An 18,923-nucleotide genomic window follows, 5' to 3' on the forward strand; every position below is an offset into this window, starting at 1 on the left:
GCAATGACCCCATAACCTTATTTTTTAATTGCATAAATAAGAGGCTTTCCCTCTTGGTTTTCAGAAAAGACGTAGAAGGTGTGAAGTTGGTCTCATTACAAGAAGTTAATTATTTGTACTGATTTTTGCCAAGTATGCTTACTAGTACACTCGTAAATAGCATTCAGAATACTTGACCAGGTATTTTTTGTGATTGTAATTTCTCTTCCCTCTCTACATACATTGTATAAATGCAAGTAAATTGCATGAATGCAAGTAAACTGTAATTCATTTAATAAAAACTGACAGTTGCAAATTTTCTATTTTTTAAATAACTTTTATGGCCAAGGTGTAAAAATTTTCAAGTCTGCAAGGGTTATATATGTGCTGAAAGGTACGTTTCCTTCTTTCCTCATCCCCAGTTCTTCCCTACAGAGACAACCACTTGCATGTCCTTCAAAATTGAAATTGGTGTTTAATCATGGTTTGATGCTCTGATATACATATATATATACACACACACACACACACATATACATGTGTATATATACACACACACATATATATTTATACATACAGACAGCCAAGTGCCTCTGATTATGCACTATAATTTTTGGTTATAAGTTAGAGGAATCAGGAGCGGGTTATTAGGTGTACATTTGGATATACGAGCAGAAATGAGTAAGGTAACTTTTATGATGACCTCCTATGGTTGGTTTAACCAGCTCTTAGAGCCAGCATTATCATGGCTTTTGAGTATCTTGATTTCCGTATCTGTGTTTTTTTTTTCATTTTCCAGTTGCAGCATGAGAAAGCTGAACTAGAACAGCATCTTGAGCAGGAGCAGGAATTCCAGGTCAACAAACTGATGAAGAAAATTAAAAAACTGGAGAATGATACCATTTCTAAACAGCTTACCTTAGAACAGGTAAAAATCTACGGTTCTCTCTCTGTATCCTTAATTAGGATAGTTCTTTTTTCCTCATATCATCAACTGTTCTTTCAAACTTTAAAAGGTCCTGTGGAATATCAGTGAAAAACATTTTTCAACTTTTTCTTCACACAGTGGGGACTTCCTATCTGAAGTATGCATTGACAGTTCTGCATAGCACCTCCTTACTTTCTCATGCTCTTTTGTTCTTTTCAACCACAACTAATAAGGTCTCAAGAGATATATTGTGATATACTGATTTATAGGCAGGAAATGTTAGGTTCCTTTTGCAAAAGAGGGAAGAATATGTTTTGAACCACAGGATCCCTTCTGTGAAAGTTCTTGAGACAGTGGGACTGTGGAGCAAAAAGTTCTCTTTCAAGAGTTCTTCAGAACAATTAGCCCTTTTGTCTTTGAATTATTAGAAACCTTGTATGAACCTTGTCTTTTCCCACCTAGATTTGTTGATACAGGTATGGAGTCCTAGACTCAGTCACTCATCCTGGTTCAGCCACTGGTTAATTTTGTGACCTTGCATTAACTTCGCGGGGGTCCAAGTTTGCCATGTGTAAACAAGAGAAGCACAAGCTCCAATCAGGAGTGGCAAGCTTAGAAAGGTGCAAAAGGTGGAAAGCACCAGTGCACAGTCCGCCTGTGCTTCGCCCTTGGTAGACATTAGTGTTTGCCTTAGGAGGCCAGGCTGGTCCTTTTCTGCCAGCCCAGAATCGTGGCCCGCCATCGTCGGTCCTGCCGGGTTGGCGTGCCAGACAGAAGTTCCTGTTGTCTCTGGCCTAAGTGCCCCTAATGCTGTTCCCACGCTAATTTATTTTCCTGAAGTTGGAAGAGACCAAGCATAGTGTAGTGCTACCTGGTTTCCATGTAAAATTCAGTATATTGACATTTTCTAGCTCTTCATGATTTGGATCCCAATTTTATCGTTTTGATGATTTGGCCAAGGCTTCTGTGCAAAGTTGTCTGATTTATCGCAACTTTAGCGTCTTTCATATGTGGAGCTTAGTCCATGCTAACTGGTTTTTGAATCACCCTCAGGACCATTCTCATTTCATCACTGTACTTGAGACTGAATCGTTGTGGGATTATCAGGTGTAAGAGAAAGTGAGCTTCCATTTTAAACTAATTGAACTGACTTTTATTTTTTTGCATTCTTCCTCTATCTACCTATATCAAAGGATGGGTTACAGTGATTTCCAAGACTTTGAATAATGGCCTTGAAATTTTTTTTCCATTCCTTCTAGGTTAAAGAACAAAAAAGTTCCATTTCCACGGGCTGGCTATTTTGCAAAAATCCAGAGTAATCTAGTCCTACTATTCCTCTTTGGAATTCAGATGCAGTTTCCAAATTTAGAAGACTCCTCCACCTCTCACAGCTTAAAAACATCTCGTTCCGAAGTTCTCCTGCTTAATTTCCAGGATAGACGGTAGCCAGTTCCATTCACGTTAGTTTTGAAAATTTTTGTGTAAGCCCCTGACGTCCCACAAACTTGTTACTGGTAATTGTTAATCAAGATGTGACCAAGTGGAATTCTCACCCTGGTTGGTACTGTGAGAACTTTACTTGGTCAACACCTTCTCTGTGATGGCTGTCAGTAACAGAAGCGGCTTCTACCTTGTATTTGCTCATAGATTCCAGAGGAGACTTTGGAACCCTGACCCCCAAAGTTTAGCTGTGGCCACAAGGTGGAGGTAGAGTCAGAAAGAGAAGGGAGAGAGGATGGATGGCTTCCCCGTGTTAAGGCTCATTGGAAACCTCAGTAACTAAATGCTTTGAAAACTAGGCACAAGTTATACCTTCTCCCCAGTTAATGATTTAGTGCCCTGTAAGACTCATATCAGACCTCAACACTAAAGAAATGGATTTCCACAATGGAACGTGTACACTGTAAAGTCCTTAACTGGAAACTTAACTTCAGATGTGGGATGAAGTGAAAAAAAAGTGAAAGTGTTTGTGGGATATCAAGTCTGTATTTTATTTTTTTAATTAAAAACTGTTTTGTTGGAGTATAGTTGATTTACAATGTTATGTTTCAGGTATACAGCACAGTGAATCAGTTACACATACACATACATCCACTCTTTTCTAGCTTGTTTTCCCATAGAGATCATCGCATCAAGTCCTTGTTTTAATTAAGACGGAGAAATGTAACATTATCATAAAACATTGCCCCCTTTCTTTTGATTAAATGTTGGGGATTTCACTCTATTTTGTTTAGCTACAAGTAATTTTAGTCTGTGTTTGGAGAGAATATTTATGTTCTGCAGTAGAAACGAATCTCTTCTGTGTTTCCGTGGGTATGCTCTGACCCTCTCTTGTGGCCATCTTTTGGGATTGTCATCTGTATTATATTTACTATATATGTCGTAGTTTGTATAATATAATATACCCTATATTAAAGTTACTATAAGAAGAGCCAAGACAGGTGTTATATTACTCATTATGAGGATATATATGTGGTCATGCCTTTGCTCTTGTCTCTGACAACACATTTTTAGAACTAAAAGCTATTGGAAGGCATTTATCCTTTGGGTCCAGTGCCTTAGCACTGCTTTGTTGAAAGAGTTTAAATAAAGTGTGGATTTGGACAGGTTATTGAAGAGCTGTCGTTTGTACTTCAAAGGGCAGTGTAGGGTCAGGTTGGTTCAGGGCATGGGTAATGGACTTGGATAGACCCAAGGCCAGCCTTGCTGCAAGAGCAAGAAAGTGTGAGGAGACGGAAATGGGAAAGCTATGCAGTAAACAGTGGATCGAGGTTCTGCATGGCTTAGAGGTGCTGAGAACACAGAAGAGATGGTGACGACGTAAAGTTGAATCCCTCTTCTTTGTTACGGGGCAGGGGAAGAGACGGGCCTTCGGCAGTCTGCACGTGTGGTGTCTTTGAGGGCATACCCTTGTCTTTACAGTGCGTTTCTTGCAGAGGCAGCCACGTAGCCGTACTGCGACTCTTGCAGGCCTCAGTGTTGGAAGGTGCCCAGCGGTTACCTTCAGCCACTAGCCAACGTCAGGTGACTGCAGAGGTTTGAGAAGACCCCAGCTTCCAGGGGCAACACCCACTTCTCCCAGTGTCCATCACCATATATAACTTTATCCTAGAAGCAAGGCTTTAGAATGAATTTCAGTCCTCAGCAAGTAATTTTTTGTTGTTGTTCTCTTTATGTATCTGTTTATGGCTGCACTGGGCCTCCTTGCTGCGTGGGCTTTCTCTAGTCGAGGGGAGCAGGGGCTGCTCAGGCACAGTGTGCAGGCTTCTCATTGGGTCAGTAGTTGTGGTGCACGGGATTAGTTGCTCCACGTCATGTAGAATCTTCCCGAACCATGGGCTGAACCTGTGTCTCCTGCGTTGGCAGGTGGATTCTTAACTACTGGACTCTCAGGGAAGTCCAGTTTTTTTTTGTTGTTGTTCACTTTTTAAAAAGGTAATAAGGAAACATTTTGTGTATTTTAAGTTCCACAAAGAAGAAAGGCACATTGTCACTTTCTAGCTCTGAGTACAATGGTTCTGAGTTAAGAACATAAGACGGCCTTTCTGCCTTACTTGTCTAGCAGGTAGTATAAGCCAACTGACGTCACAAGCAGTACACATACAATTCTGATGCTGCTTATTTTTACTGGCTGCAATGACTAATTCTAGTGAGTTACACAGATCATCTGTTGTCCTGGTGACTTAGCAGCTAATTGAGTGGCTAGTGGCTTGTGTTCAGGTCTGCATCTTTGATTGGTTGATTTTTTTTTAAGTTGGAATAAGATATTTCCTCAGTTCATGGGTAATGTGGGCATACTGGGTTTAGTTAGAATTCCATTCATGCTGGCGGCTGCCCTGGCAAGCTCTGTTGCAGGAGCTCTTCAGAGAACAATCATGTTCCACGAGCCTTCATTTGCATTAAGGAGAGGAAACTTGGGGCTTCTGGGTAAAGAACCTGCCTGCCAGTACAGGAGACGCAGGTTCGATCCCTGGGTGGGGAAGATCCCTTGGAGAAGGGAATGGCAAACCACTCTAGTATTCTTGCCTGGAGAGCCCCATGGACACAGAAACCTGTTGGGCTACAGTCCCTAGGGTCGCAGAGTCATACACGACTGAAGCGACTTAGCACACACACGTGCACAGAGGAAACATAGTGACCCCTGTGCATCTTTTGAAGTTTGATTTCACAGACTCATCTCAAATAATGAGAAGTCTTAAACTTTTTTAATTATAAGACTAATCCATTGTGCTTTCAAGAAAATGTGGAAAACCTAAACATGGAAGTACAACCATGAAGAAACATCACCTAGACTACAGTCCCTGCCTGTAACAACTGCTATTCATGTTTTTCATCGTCTTCCTTCTCTTTGTCTTCTTTTTCCTCCAACAATAGAGTAGTGAAAAATGCACACTGTTGTCTAACACTAGTAATAACACTAATAATGTGTCTAACAATAGTAGAGAAAATTAGAGATACCAAGGGATAATGTTGTTAACAATATATAGTGTTGTCTAACACAGGTAATAACACTAATAAGTGTCATCTAACAATAGTAAAGAAAATTAGAGATACCAAGGGAACATTTCATGCAAAGATGGGCACAATAAAGGACAGAAATGGTATGGACTTAAGAGAAGCAGAACATATCAAGAAGAGGTGGCAAGAATACACAGAAGAACTGCACAAAAAAGATCTTTATGACGCAGATAACCACGATGGTGTGATCACTCACCTAGAGCCAGACATCCGGGAATGTGAGGTCAAATGGGCCTTAGGAAGCATCACTATGAACAAAGCTAGTGGAGGTGATGGAATTCCAGCTGAGCTCTTTCAAATCCTAAAAGATGATGCTGTTAAAGTGCTACATTCAACATGCCAGCAAATTTGGAAAACTCAGCAGTGGCCACAGGACTGGAAAAGGTCAGTTTTCATTCCAATCCCAAAGAAAGGCAATGCCAAAGAATGCTCAAACTACCGCATAATTGCACTCATCTCACATGCTAGTAAAGTAATGCTCAAAATTCTCCAAGCCAGGCTTCGACAGTGCGTGAACCGTGAACTTCCAGATGTTCAAGCTGGTTTTAGAAAAGACAGAGGAATCGGAGATCAAATGGTCAACATCCGTTGGATCATCAAGACAGCAAGACATTTCCAGAAAAACATCTGCTTCTGCATTATTGACGACACCAAAGGCTTTAACTGTGTGGATCATAGCAAACTAGAAAGTTCTTAAAGAGGTGGGAATACCAGACCACCTGATCTGCCTCCTGAGAAATCTGTATGCAGGTCAAGAAGCAACAGTTAGAACCGGACATGGAACAGCAGACTGGTTCCAAATTGGGAAAGGAATATGTCAAGGCTGTATATTGTCACCCTGCTTATTTAACTTCTGTGCAGAGTACATCATGTGAAATGCTGTACTGGATGAAGCACAAGCAGGAATCAAGATTGCCAGGAGAAATATCAACAACTTCAGATACTCAGATGACTCCACCCTTATGGCAGGAAGTGAAGAGGAACTGAAGAGCCTCTTGATGAACATGAACGAGGAGAATGAAAAAGTTGGCTTAAAAGTCAACATTCAAAAAACTAAGATCATGGCATCCGGTCCCATCACTTCATGGCAAATAAATGGGGTAACAATGGAAACAGTGAGAGACTTTATTTATGGGGCTCCAAAATTACTGCAGATAGTGACTGCAGCCATGAAATTAAAAGATGCTTGCTCCTTGGAAGAAAAGCTATGACCATCCTAGACAGCATATTAAAAAGCAGATACATTACTTTGCCAACAAAGGTCCATCTAGTCAAAGCTGTGGTTTTTCCAGTAGCCTCGCAGGGATGTGAGAGTTGAACTATAAAGAAAGCGGGGCATCGAAGAATTGATGCTTTTGAACTGTGATGTTGCAGAAGGTCCTTGAGAGTCCCTTGGACTGCAAGGAGATCAATCTAGTCAATCGTAAAGGAAGTCAGTCTTGAATAGTTATTGAAAGGACTGATGCTGACGCTGAAACTCCAATACTTGGGCCACCTGATGGGAAGAACTGACTGATTGGAAAAGACCCTGATGCTGGGAACGATTGAAGGCAGGAGGAAAGGAGAACTACAGAGGATGAGATGGTTGGATGGCATCACCGACTCGATGGACATGAATTTGAGCAAGCTCTGGGAGTTGGTGATAGACAGGGAGGCCTGGCGTACTGTAGTCCATGGGGTCGCAAAGAGTCCGACATGACTAAGCGACTAAACTGAATAATAATGTATTGTAATTTACTGCCCTGCTTTTAATTTCGTAAAGTATTACAACCTGTGTGTTCACATTTTAGACAAGGTACACAGCCAGACACAATCATGGTAAACCCGAAAGTCAGCTTGATGGGGATTTGTAGCAAATCCTTGAAGATGGGTGGGTCACCTGAAGGTCAAATACAGACATCGTGCGCTGTGTTTTGCTTAGTCATTCAGTCATCTCCGACTCTTGTGAGCCTGTGGACTGTAGCCTGCCAGGCTCTTCTGTCCATGGGATTCTCCAGGTAAATATACTAGAATGGATTGCCATGCCCTCCTCGAGGGGATCTTCCCAACCCAGGGATCAAACCCAGGTCTCCCACATTGCAGGCGGACTCTTTACTGTCTGAGCCACCAGGGAAGCCCTACCTACTGCTTCTCAGGGAGAGGTGGAGAAAAGCCTCAGAGCATACTGGAACATAAGTGAGAGTTTGTGCCTTGGTAGTAAACAAACCAGGGGCATTAGTAGGTGGTAGTGAAGGAGCTTCAGCAGGCTCTCTTTTCAGGTGATGTGTAATTGAGGAGCTGTCAGAGTGTGATGAAGCCAGCTGAGGGGCCTCCCCTCCACACCTGTGAGAGCAGACATTGAGCTCTGTCTGGGACACAGATTAAGTCCCTCCACAGGATATGAAATGAAAGAAGTCCTTCCTTAGGCCTTGTTTCAATTAAGTACCAAGACTCTGTTCCATCTTGTCAGGTATTATTTTGAAGCACCCAGATAACATTTGCCCTGTGCATCAGTTTGAGCAGTTGATGGCAGGGACAAAATTAAAAATGAGTTTTCTTTACAAAGAGGTACCTCACCATGATCCAACCGTGTATGTTCCTGGTCATGCACTGGTGGTAAAGACTTTGCCTGTGAAATTGTAGGGCATGGGTGTGCTACATACAGTAAAGGCGATAGCATCCAGAGACACTGTACTGAGACTTTCTAGTTGCTTGTAATTAGAATGTATGAGGTCAGTTCTTCATAACTTTAAACTTTTTATTTTGATTGGGGTGTAGCCGATTAATAATGTTGTGGTACTTTCAGGTGAACAGTGAAGGGATTCAACCATGTATATACATATGTCCATTCTCCCCCAAACCCTCCTCCCATCCAGGATGGCACATGACACTGAGCAGAGTTCCATGTGCTGTACAATGGGTGTTTGTTGGTTATCCATCTTAAATAGAGCAGTGTGTGCATGACCTTCCCAAAGTCCCTAACTACTCCTTCCCTCCAGCAACCATAAGTTCATTTCACGAAGTCCATTAAAAAAAAAAACAAAAAAAAACAGAACAAGAATTTGGTGGGTAACTTAGAAAAGGTTAGCTAAACGTATGTGGCAAATGGCTAAATCCTGCATCTATATATTACCCACCAATTCCTAATTTATCCCTCCCCCAACCTTCCCTCTTTAGTAATGAGAAGTTTACTATGTCTGTGAGTCTGTTTTTGTAAATAAGTTGATTTGTATCCTTTTTGAATTCTGCATGATACATGATATTTGTCTCTCACAGAGGCTCATTTTAGATGATGAGCTGAAGGTAGCCCCTGATGTGACGGTGTATTTGCAGCGTGCGCTGTGGTATGTGTTCTTTCCCGAGGATTTCTCCACTGTGTTCTTGATGTAGCAAAAAAATCCTGTATACCCAAGACTTTGAAACCTGCTTGCTTTCCACTGATGGTAATTATTTGGTAAAAGAGTCCCCTAGAATTATGAACCCATTATGCAAATTTGTATAATATTGCACTGATGTCAAAGTGATGGAAACTTAAGCCTGGAAACCATATAAATATGACTAATTATATGTGTATCTGTTTCATAAAAGACCTTCATTTTTCAATATCACTGAACAAAAGCAAAATTTATTGAGCTGATAAACTATGAAAGTGTCACTTTTCATATATTAAATATTAATAAGGTATTACTGTTGTCCCGAAGTTGTACCCATTTCAAAGAACAAATCTGATTTTTATACAGATGCACAAGCAGTGGTAAAGAAGGTTAATAACAACTCAAGGCTCTCTGGAAGATTCTCAGTCTTCCAGATAACCAGCTGAGCCTTCAGTATAATTTCTCCTCTTAGAGTATATGAATTCATTCTGTGTTTTAGATATGTGAATTAATATCCTAAATTAGGAAACTGTTCATTTGTAAGTTGACTGTCTTCCCGTTTTTTTGTTAGAAGCATAGTAAATGTTTATTAAAAGATTGTGTGGGGCGGACTTCCCTGGTGGGCCAGGGGTTAAGAATCTACCTGCCAATACAGGGGATGCAGGTTCGATCCCTGGGTGGGGAACTAAGGCAGTTCCTTAGTTCCCCACAAAGGAATGTGCCATAAGGCAGCTAAGCCTGTGAGCTGCAACTAGGAAGCCCAAAACAGCCAAAATACATAAATATTTTTAAAAATTGTGTGGGAGCAGGAAAAGATATAAAGATAAATTACCACCAATATTATTAATACTTTCACCCAAGAGACAACCCTATTTATCTTGCTATTCTTTGTGATTTTTTTGTGTCTTTTTATCAGTATATATATTTTTTCTGTTCTTTTACTTTGGCCACACCACACAGCATGTAGGATCATAGTTCCCTGACCAGGGACCATACCTGGGCCCTCAGCAACACAGTGGAGTCCTAGCCACCGGACCGCGAGGGAATTCCCTTCTCTGTATATTTCTGGTGCACATAGAACGGGCAGTTGTCATGGGCTGCCTTCCAAAACTGGATTTTTAAGTCAAATGGTTGGCGTTCAAAATATATTTTCACATAGGAATGATGGTAATTGGGTGGTCAGACTATAACTTTTCAAAGTAGATTGAAATGATCCACTAAAACCTTTCAAAATTCTGTAGTTGAGCACATGGTCCTGCTAAGGTTCTCATCAGGCTTTTTTGCCACGTATCCCTTCCCCGACCTCTGCGAGCATCTGGGTTCTCTGTAAGTGGGAAAATGCTCTACTGAGAGAGAGGTGTGGTAATGTTGGAGCTGTCTCTTGGCTGCCCCCTGCTTTCTCTGCTTTTTGGGTTGTGAGTGTCAGCCCACTGAGAAGGGCTGTGAATTCAAATGAACCAGCTCTACTTTTATACACTTAAGTTTATCCATTAAAGAAGTTATTTATTTGGGAAACATAATAAGAACTCTTGGTGCAATGTTAATTAACTTGCAATGGGAGGAAGAGCTACTGAAGACGAGTAAGGAGTTTGGCTGACAGTCCATTGACCTGACTTAATTACAAAGCCACCCTTCAAATGAATATTCTACAAATCGGCTGTATCCACTGGTGCTGCATGCTCATAGACAGTGTAGTCAGCAGGGGCTTGGGCTTGCTTGAGAATTTGATGTTTGGTAATGGAAGAGTGGGTACCTGTGGCGTGAACACTGAATTTAAAAGGAGATGGGGGAGACTGTTACAGATGGGAATCAGCATTGTAGAAGCAATGAGAGCAGCCCTGAGCTGTGTTTCCATTCCAGCAAGAATTTCCGGCTCAGTACCCTGTCAGTTTAAGGCACGCTGTCAGATCTGAGGGTTGTTTGATATCACGGCAGTGCAAGCACTGCAAATCTACTTAGGTCGGAAACAGCAGTCCTGGTTTATACTCTTTGGCTGTAAATAAATAGGCTGTGGGATTAGATGGACAGGAGGTGGAAGGGCAGCACTGATAAAGAACTTCGGGAGGTTCTGAAGTTCTTCACGTGGCAACCAGCTATCAATTTTCTGCCCACTTCAGTGAACCAAGGCCTCCAGAGGGTGAAACTCGGGTTTCTACTAACAGGCTTCCCAGGTGGCACTAGTGGTAAGGAACCTGCCTGCCAGTGCAGAAGATATAAGAGACATGGATTCAATCTCTGGGTCGGGAAGATCCCCTGGAGGAGGACATAGCAACTCTTGCCTGGAGAATCCCATGGACAGAGGAGCCTGGCAGGCTACAGTCCATAGGGTCACAAAGAGACACAACTGAAGTGACCTAACAGACACACACACACACACACTCTCACACATAGCTCTACTAACTGGTACCAAAAAGAAGCTGAGATTCATGTTCAACTTCTGTTTTTCCTGCTTTCTTATCTGCTCCTGCATACTCTTGGGCTCACTAAGGTACCCCCTGCTCCACTACTTCCAAGAATTACTGGATAATTTATGCCAAATCCGATGTGCCCCTCCAGATGCTCAGAACTTGCTGGTTAGATGGGATCCAGCTGCTTTGGTCACCACGGTGACTGATCCCCATTCCTATGCTGGCAGCATCACTTTCCCTGGATCAGTGGTTCCTTAGCTCTCAAATGAAAGAGTGGATTTAGATGATCTCTTTTGCTGCTTCTGTTTCTAAAAATCTCAACAGAACTAGGGCGGACTGAGACAGATGCCATCTTGAGATTGACAGAGAATGATAGAATGGGTGGTCCTGGAAGGGACCTCAGATGTCATCGAGGCCAGCATTCTCATCTCATAGATGAGGGCAGGTTGAGTGCATGCATCCTAAGTCACTTCAGTCATGTCCAACTCTCTGATCTTATAGACCATAGCCCTCCAGGCTCCTCTGTCCATGGGATACTCCAGGCAAGAATACTTGGAGTGGGTTGCCATGCTCTCCTCCAGGGGATCTTCCCCACCCAGGGATCAAACCTACGTCTCTTACGTCTCCTGCATAGGCAGGTGGGTTCTTTACCATTAGCGCCACCTGGGAAGCCTGAGGGCAGGTTAGTACCTCCTCAAAACCACATGCCGACTCAGTCATATGTGGATAAAGACAGCTTTGTCTTGATTTTGTTTTTTGGAATTGTAGGTTTGCATGGTGCACAATTACTCTAAAAACAAGCTGTTGGGCATTAGTTTCTCTACTAGGCATCTATACTACAAAACGATGCCTTGCTTGAATTTTTTCTCACCTACTAAGTACCCCTTGTCATGTTTTAGTTAAACATGGCAATAGGGTCCTTAAAGGGTAATGACTTAGCATTTTGTTTCTTTAAATAAAAGACTGTGAATTGTATCAGTGCTTCAAACCTTGGCCCAAAATGTGGTCAGAGGGCCACAAAGATACATAGGAGTTCTGTGAGGTGTTCCTGGGTTTTTCCTCCTTGCAGGGAAAAGAAGCTGTTTAATATCTTGAGGAGCTTTTGTGCACTAGCCAGCTCCCAGCTTCACTGCATAGGATGCTTCCGGCTTAGTCTGATTCCTCTCGCTTTGCCCATGCAAAGAAAATACAATGAAGCTATGTTTTCCATTGACTGTGCGATCTTGGCTCATTGACTGGTGGAGTAAGGTATGTCTGCTTTGGTTGCTGTAAAAGGCTGCATTTTGTCCATGGAATTGGTCTCACTTTATGTCTACATAGGGGTCTTTGCTCAGTGAGGAGCTTGCCTCTCACCTGCTAAAGAAGTGTGAACTCTGCTATTAATACCTGGACAGCTGTGTAGCTGTGCAATCAAAAATAATCTCTTCAGTCAGTGGTTGAAAAGATAACTTCCAGTTGGTTGAAGAGACAGCATGGGGGCAGTAATATAACATTGCCCCCTTTTTAAAAAATGATTTCTGTTAAAATTACTTAATATCCCAAGCAGATAGACAAGTATACAAAAAGTGATACCACACATTTCCTTCTTCCTGATGCTGTGAACTCTGTTGATCATGGCACTTTCTGTCCCCATCACCAGCCCTCTTTTTCTTCATATCTCTCTCACTCTCTACTAAAACATATAAATGGTTTCTTTTAATGTCTTTACCACTACTAGAATGTATTGGGCTGGCCAATAAGTTCATTTGCGTTTCCCACAAGCTGTAATGGAAAACCCGAATGAACTTTTTGGCCAACCAAAAAAGTCCCCAGAGGGCAGACCTTTCTGATTCCTCAGTTCTCTGCTACATCCCTATTCCCCTGTGTCTGTTGTTGGTCTCAGTTACTGCCTGTTGTTCTGTGTTGGCTCAGACAGTAAAGAATCTGCCTGCAATGAGGGAGACCTGGCTTCGATCCCTGGGTTGGGAAGCTCCCCTGAAGAAGGGCATGGCAACCCACTCCAATATTCTTGTCTGGAGAATCCCATGGACAGAGGAGCCTGGAGGGCTACAGTCCATGGGGTCGCAAACAGTCAGGACTGAGCAACTTAACACTTTCACTTTCTATGTTAATAGATTAAATTAATTGCTTCCCCAAATTGCTTCTTTTTATGAAGTAGCATGCAGTGTGGGGTTCCCTCTGCAACCGTTTGCCTTCCCCTAAATCACATTTTCCCTCTTCCCCACCTCCCCAGAAGTAACCAGTATTGTGAATGTGGTGTTTATCCTTTTTGCACATGTTTTTATATCTTAGGACACATTTCTATGTACCCATTAACCACTTGGTAGAATTGTCTTCAGTGCTGGAGTTATTTCTGTAAATGGAAGTATAACCTTTCTGGTTTAATGTTGAAATGCATGCAGGACTAGGGAGACAAATCCATTTATGTCCTGGGACAACTGGCAAGCAAAGCTCCTCAAACTCTCTTTAAGGAAGACTTTCCATGTGCCTTGAGTAACTGCTGAAGCAACCACTGTGATCCACCTACCAGAGAGCAATTAAGTGTTAACATCAAAGAATGAACGTATCTCAGTTTTCTCAATTAAAGTTTAAGAACTAAATGCACTTAATGTGTCTGTGCCGGAAAATTGACCGTTTCTTTGCAGTTTTCTCCATGGAAAGGGATCCTAGTGTTCCAATCAAAAAATCTAATTAACAAAGTTTAAGTGGCCTACAATTCTCAGTAAAACTTCTTTCTTTTTCTCCAGTTGAGACGGGAGAAGATTGACCTTGAAAATACTTTGGAACAAGAACAAGAAGCACTAGTGAACCGTCTTTGGAAGAGGATGGATAAACTTGAAGCTGAAAAGCGGTTTGTTGAGTCTTCCTGTTCTGTGTAGTGTATGTAAATGTGTGTGTGTTGGAGGTGGGGTCGGGGGACCATGCTGAATGTGACCAAGGAGTAACAGTGGGACATTTTAATGCCTTGGTGGATACACGCTGTTTTAATTTGACAAATGGGGAAAATGTTGATAGCCTATCCTCCTGAAAGCAGGGGAAACCACTAGACCATTCAGGTATGACCTAAATAAAATCCCTTACGATTATACAGTAGAAGTGACAAATAGATTCAGGGGATTAGATCTGACAGACAGAGTGCCTGAAGAACTATAGACGGAGGTTTATGACATTGTGCAGGAGGCAGTGATCAAGACCGTCCCCAAGAAAAAGGAATGCAAAAAGGCAAAATGGTTCTCTGAGGAGGCCTTACAAATAGCTGAGACAAGAAGAGAAGTGAAAGGCAAAGGAGAAAAGGAAAGATAAACACATCTGAATGCAGATTTCCAAAAAATAGCAAGGGGATATAAGAAAGCCTTCCTCAGTGATCAGTGCAAAGAATAGAGGAAAACAACAGACTGGGAAAAACTAGAGATCTCTTCAAGAAAATTAGAGATACCAAGGGAACATTTCATGTAAAGATGGGCTCAGTAAAGGACAGAAATGGTATGGACCTATCAGAAGCAGAAGATATTAAGAAGAGGTGACAAGAATACACAGAAGAACTAAACAAAAAAGGTCTTCACGACCCAGATAACCACGATGGTGTGATCACTCATCTTGAGCCAGACATCCTAGAATGTGAAGTCAAGTCGGCCTTAGGAAGCATCACTAGAAACAAAGCTAGTGGAGGTGATGGAATTCTAGTTGAGCTCTTTCAAATCCTAAAAGATGATACTGTTAAAGTGCTGTACTCAATATGCTAGCAAATTTGGAAAACTCGGCAGTGGCCACAGGACTGGAAAAGGTCAGTTTTCATTCCAGTCCCAAAGAAAGGCAATGCCAAAGAATGTTCAAACTACCGCACAGTTGCATTCATCTCACACACTAGCAAAGTAATGCTTAAAATTCTCCAAATGAGGCTTCATCAGTACATGAACCGTGAACTTCCAGATGTTCAAGTTGGATTTGGGAAAGGCAGAGGAACCAGAGATCAAATTAGAAAGCAAGAGAGTTCCAGAAAAACATCTACTTCTGCTTTATTGACTATGCCAAAGCCTTTGACTCTGTGGATCACAGCAAATTATGGAAAATTCTTAAAGAGATGGGAATACCAGACCACCTGATCTGCCTCCGAGAAATCTGTATGCAGGTCAAGAAGTAACAGTTAGAATTGGACATGGGACAAGAGACTGGTTCCAAATTGGGAAAGGAATATGTCAAGGCTGTATATTGTCACCCTGCTTATTTAACTTCTATGGAGAGTCCATCATGCGAAATGCCAGGGTGGATGAAGCACAAGCTGAAATCAAGATTGCTGGGAGAAAATGTTAATAAACTTAGATACGCAGATGACACTACACTTATGGCAGAAAGTGAAGAAGAACTAAAAAGCCTCTTGTTGAAAGAGGACAGGGGAAAAGTTAGCTTAGAGCTCAACATTCAGAAAACTAAGATCATGGCATCTGGTCCTATCACTTCATGGCAAATAGATGGGGAAACAATGGAAACAGTGAGAGGCTTTATTTTGGGGGGCTCCAAAGTCACTTCAGATGGTGATTACAGCCATGAAATTAAAAGACGCTTACTCCTTGGAATTGGAAGAAAAGCTATGACCAACCTAGACAGCATATTAAAAAGCAGAGACATTACTTTGCCAACAAAGGTCCATCTAGTCAAAGCTATGGTTTTTCCAGTAGTCACATATGGATGTGAGAGTTGCAGTATAAAGAAAGCTGAGTGCCGAAGAATTGATGCTTTTGAACTGTGGTTTTGGAGAAGACTCTTGAGAGTCCCTTGGACTGCAAGGAGATCAAACCAGTCAATTGTAAAGGAAGTCAGTCCTGAATATTCATTGAAAGGACTGATGCTGAAGCTGAAACTCCAATACTTTGGCCACTTGCTGGGAAGAACTGACTGATTGGAAAAGACCCTGATGCTGGGAAAGATTGAAGGTGGGAGGAGAAAGGGATGACAGAGGATGAGATGGTTGGATGGCATCACCGACTCAGTGGACATGAGTTCAAGCAAGCTCTGGGAGTTGGTGATGGACAGGGAAGCCTGGTGTGCCTCAGTCCATGGGGTCGCAAAGAGTCGGACATGACTGAGCAGCTAGACTGAACTATCCTTCTGTTGGTCCATCTTTATACTCCCCTCTTGCTGTCCTGGTAGAATTTCTTTTCATTTGATGTTGGAGGCTATGAAGAAATTAGTGAAGGCGCTATTGTCCACTCCTGAGTAGTTCTGAAGGATAACTTCAATTGCAACTTCTACCATATTGAACTCGCTTCCCCAGTTATTTTCTGAACTGCTTAGGATGTGTGCTGTGTACCATGACTGATCACATATCTCTACAGCGTCCTTCATGAGGAAGGCTGAGGTTTTAATAGCAAAATGATCATCTTTGCGTTTTAAGACTTAAAGTCTACAAAACTTTTTTTTTTTATAGACTTACTTGTACATATTTAAGGTTAGTGTTTTTGCTGTTAAATACATGTACATGGATATGAAAAACTCAGCAACACATGTAATCTAGAATCCCTTTGTGCAAGAATTGGGGTGGGAGTGCTTCCCCAGTGGTCCAGGGGTTAAGACTCTGAGCTCTCAGTGCAAGGGGCATGGGTTCAATCCCTGTTTGGGGAACCAAGATCCTACATGTTATGCCACACAGTCCCCCACCAAAAAAAGATCTGGTGGGGCCCTTAGATTTAAGCACTGTGTGCTTTGGGGTGAGTTGAACAGGGCCAATGGCAGGGAAGTTCTGTAGATGGGATGTGTGTTTGGGTATAGAAAGGAAACTTCTTGAAAATATTCATTCACCTACTTCACTAGGAACTTTAGTTTACTGACCAGAAATATTTGTCATAAATATTTGATTTGGATGAATAACCATAGATTGAGTTCATCTCGAGATCTGCAAAACAGATTCACGTGTGGGTTGTGTGTTAGTTGCTCAGTTGTGTCTCTTTGCGGCCCATGGACTCTAGCCTGCCAGGCTCCTTTGTTCATCCAGTTCTCTAGCCCAGAATACTGGAGTGAGCTGCCATGCCCTTCTCCAGGGAATCTTCCACAGGCTTTTAAAAAAAGTGAAGATCCAGGGTGTACCTATATGGAATTGTTCCAGCAGTAGTTGAATCAGTTATGTTTTGCCTTATTATAGTAGTACTAATAAATTGAATCATGAAAAGTTATTTCATCTAATAGATGGAGAGACCATTACAGTATTTAACCAACTAATTTTCTCAGCAAGGGATAAACTCAAAGGTAAAAACCAAACTAAACCAAAAACTTAACCAGCAGTTTATAAAAAGGAGGCAGATAGGTCTATTGTCAGTCAATCTTTCTTTGAAGAAAGCAGTGGAAGGTTTTATATATATATATAAATACCAGATTATTGCATGGAACTTTATGAAATTGTCATTTTGTCAAATATTAGAGCTTTATGTACTTCAGACTAAAAATAATTGATAGAGAAGGTGGCACCACCACTTATTAACCCAGTACATTTTTTTTTTTTTGGTTTTGTCTTTAACTCTTTACTTTTGCTGTGGCCAGAAGCAAAGGGGCTTCCATCCAGTTAGCCTTGCCCTTGTTTTTTCTTTTTGAAAATGTTTATTTTTTAATTTATTTGACTGTGCCAAGTCTTAGTTGCAGCAAGCAGGATCTTTAGTTGAATGTGGGATCTAGTTCCCTGACCAGGGTTCGAACCTGGGCCCCTTGCATTGGGAGTACAGAGTCTTAGCCACTGGATCAGGGAAATCTTAGGATTGGTTTTTCAGGAGGGAAGTTGAGAAGTGTATCTCTCTACTTGACACAACCCTCCAAAAAGATTCATGATCTATAGTTCTAAAGCTTCAACTAAAAGCACTGAGAGGAAATTCCTCCAGAGTCTCCATTCCCTCAAGCCCAACATGTGGACCATTTAGTCAGCAAATCATCCTGACTGCCCAGGGTATGCCCGGCATGATAAGCAGAAGCCAGTGTTAGAGTTTTTTATGTAAGGCTTAATTACCAGTGGCCATTTAATAGGAAGAAAGGGAAGGTGGATTCTTCAGCTCTGTCCTTTGACTTGACTGTCAGGTAAGGCTGATTGAAGGTACTGGAAGATGGGCAGAGGAGTCAAACAATTCAGTGAATTTTGGTGATTAATATGAGCATGCTGTTAAAACAAACCTCCCAGCTAGAATGTGTGGTTTTGTCTCTATTGATTTTTCAATTACGAAGAATTTATTTATCTATTTTTAAAATAGGTGATGGTGAGCATCACATCAGTGTGTTATCTTTTAAAGACAAACTGTCTTTCATTGTTGGACTTTTCTTTTCACTGAAGAATCCTGCAGGAGAAATTAGACCAGCCGGTGTCCGCTCCGCCATCGCCTAGAGACATCTCCATGGAGATCGACTCTCCAGAAAACATGATGAGACACATCCGGTTTCTAAAGAATGAAGTGGAGAGGCTGAAGAAGCAGCTGAGAGCGGCCCAGCTGCAGCGTACGTAGCTGGCTGCCACTGGCCGTCTGCCCACAGAAGCAACCCACGTACCAAGGAGAGAGTCTGATTAAACACATGGATTTCCCCTTGAATCTGCATAAATTGCATTCACACTGTGTTTCACTGGCAGTACATAATTCTATGTCTGTCATCCTGGAATAGTTTATTTTTAAAAAAATTATAATAGGGCAGGGCAGATAGTTAAGAATACTAGAAAATCACATAATTTCAGAAGGGTCCAGGATCAGAGGCACTATTTCTTTTCTTTTA

At 41.8% G+C, this 18,923-nt stretch overlaps 1 protein-coding gene across 1 annotated transcript in view; it reads left to right on the forward strand.

Annotated features, from left to right (window-relative positions):
• Window positions 1-18,923, forward strand: part of CCDC6 (coiled-coil domain containing 6) — a 110,008-nt gene that overhangs the window by 67,624 nt on the left and 23,461 nt on the right. The window contains exons 3-5 of the mRNA XM_052639672.1: window positions 779-907; window positions 13,934-14,037; window positions 18,493-18,653. Coding sequence (XP_052495632.1) covers window positions 779-907; window positions 13,934-14,037; window positions 18,493-18,653 — 394 coding nt within the window. The remainder of the gene's footprint in view (window positions 1-778; window positions 908-13,933; window positions 14,038-18,492; window positions 18,654-18,923) is intronic.

Source organism: Budorcas taxicolor, chromosome 5 (genome assembly GCF_023091745.1).
Source record: "Budorcas taxicolor isolate Tak-1 chromosome 5, Takin1.1, whole genome shotgun sequence".
NCBI classification, from domain to species: domain Eukaryota; kingdom Metazoa; phylum Chordata; class Mammalia; order Artiodactyla; family Bovidae; genus Budorcas; species Budorcas taxicolor.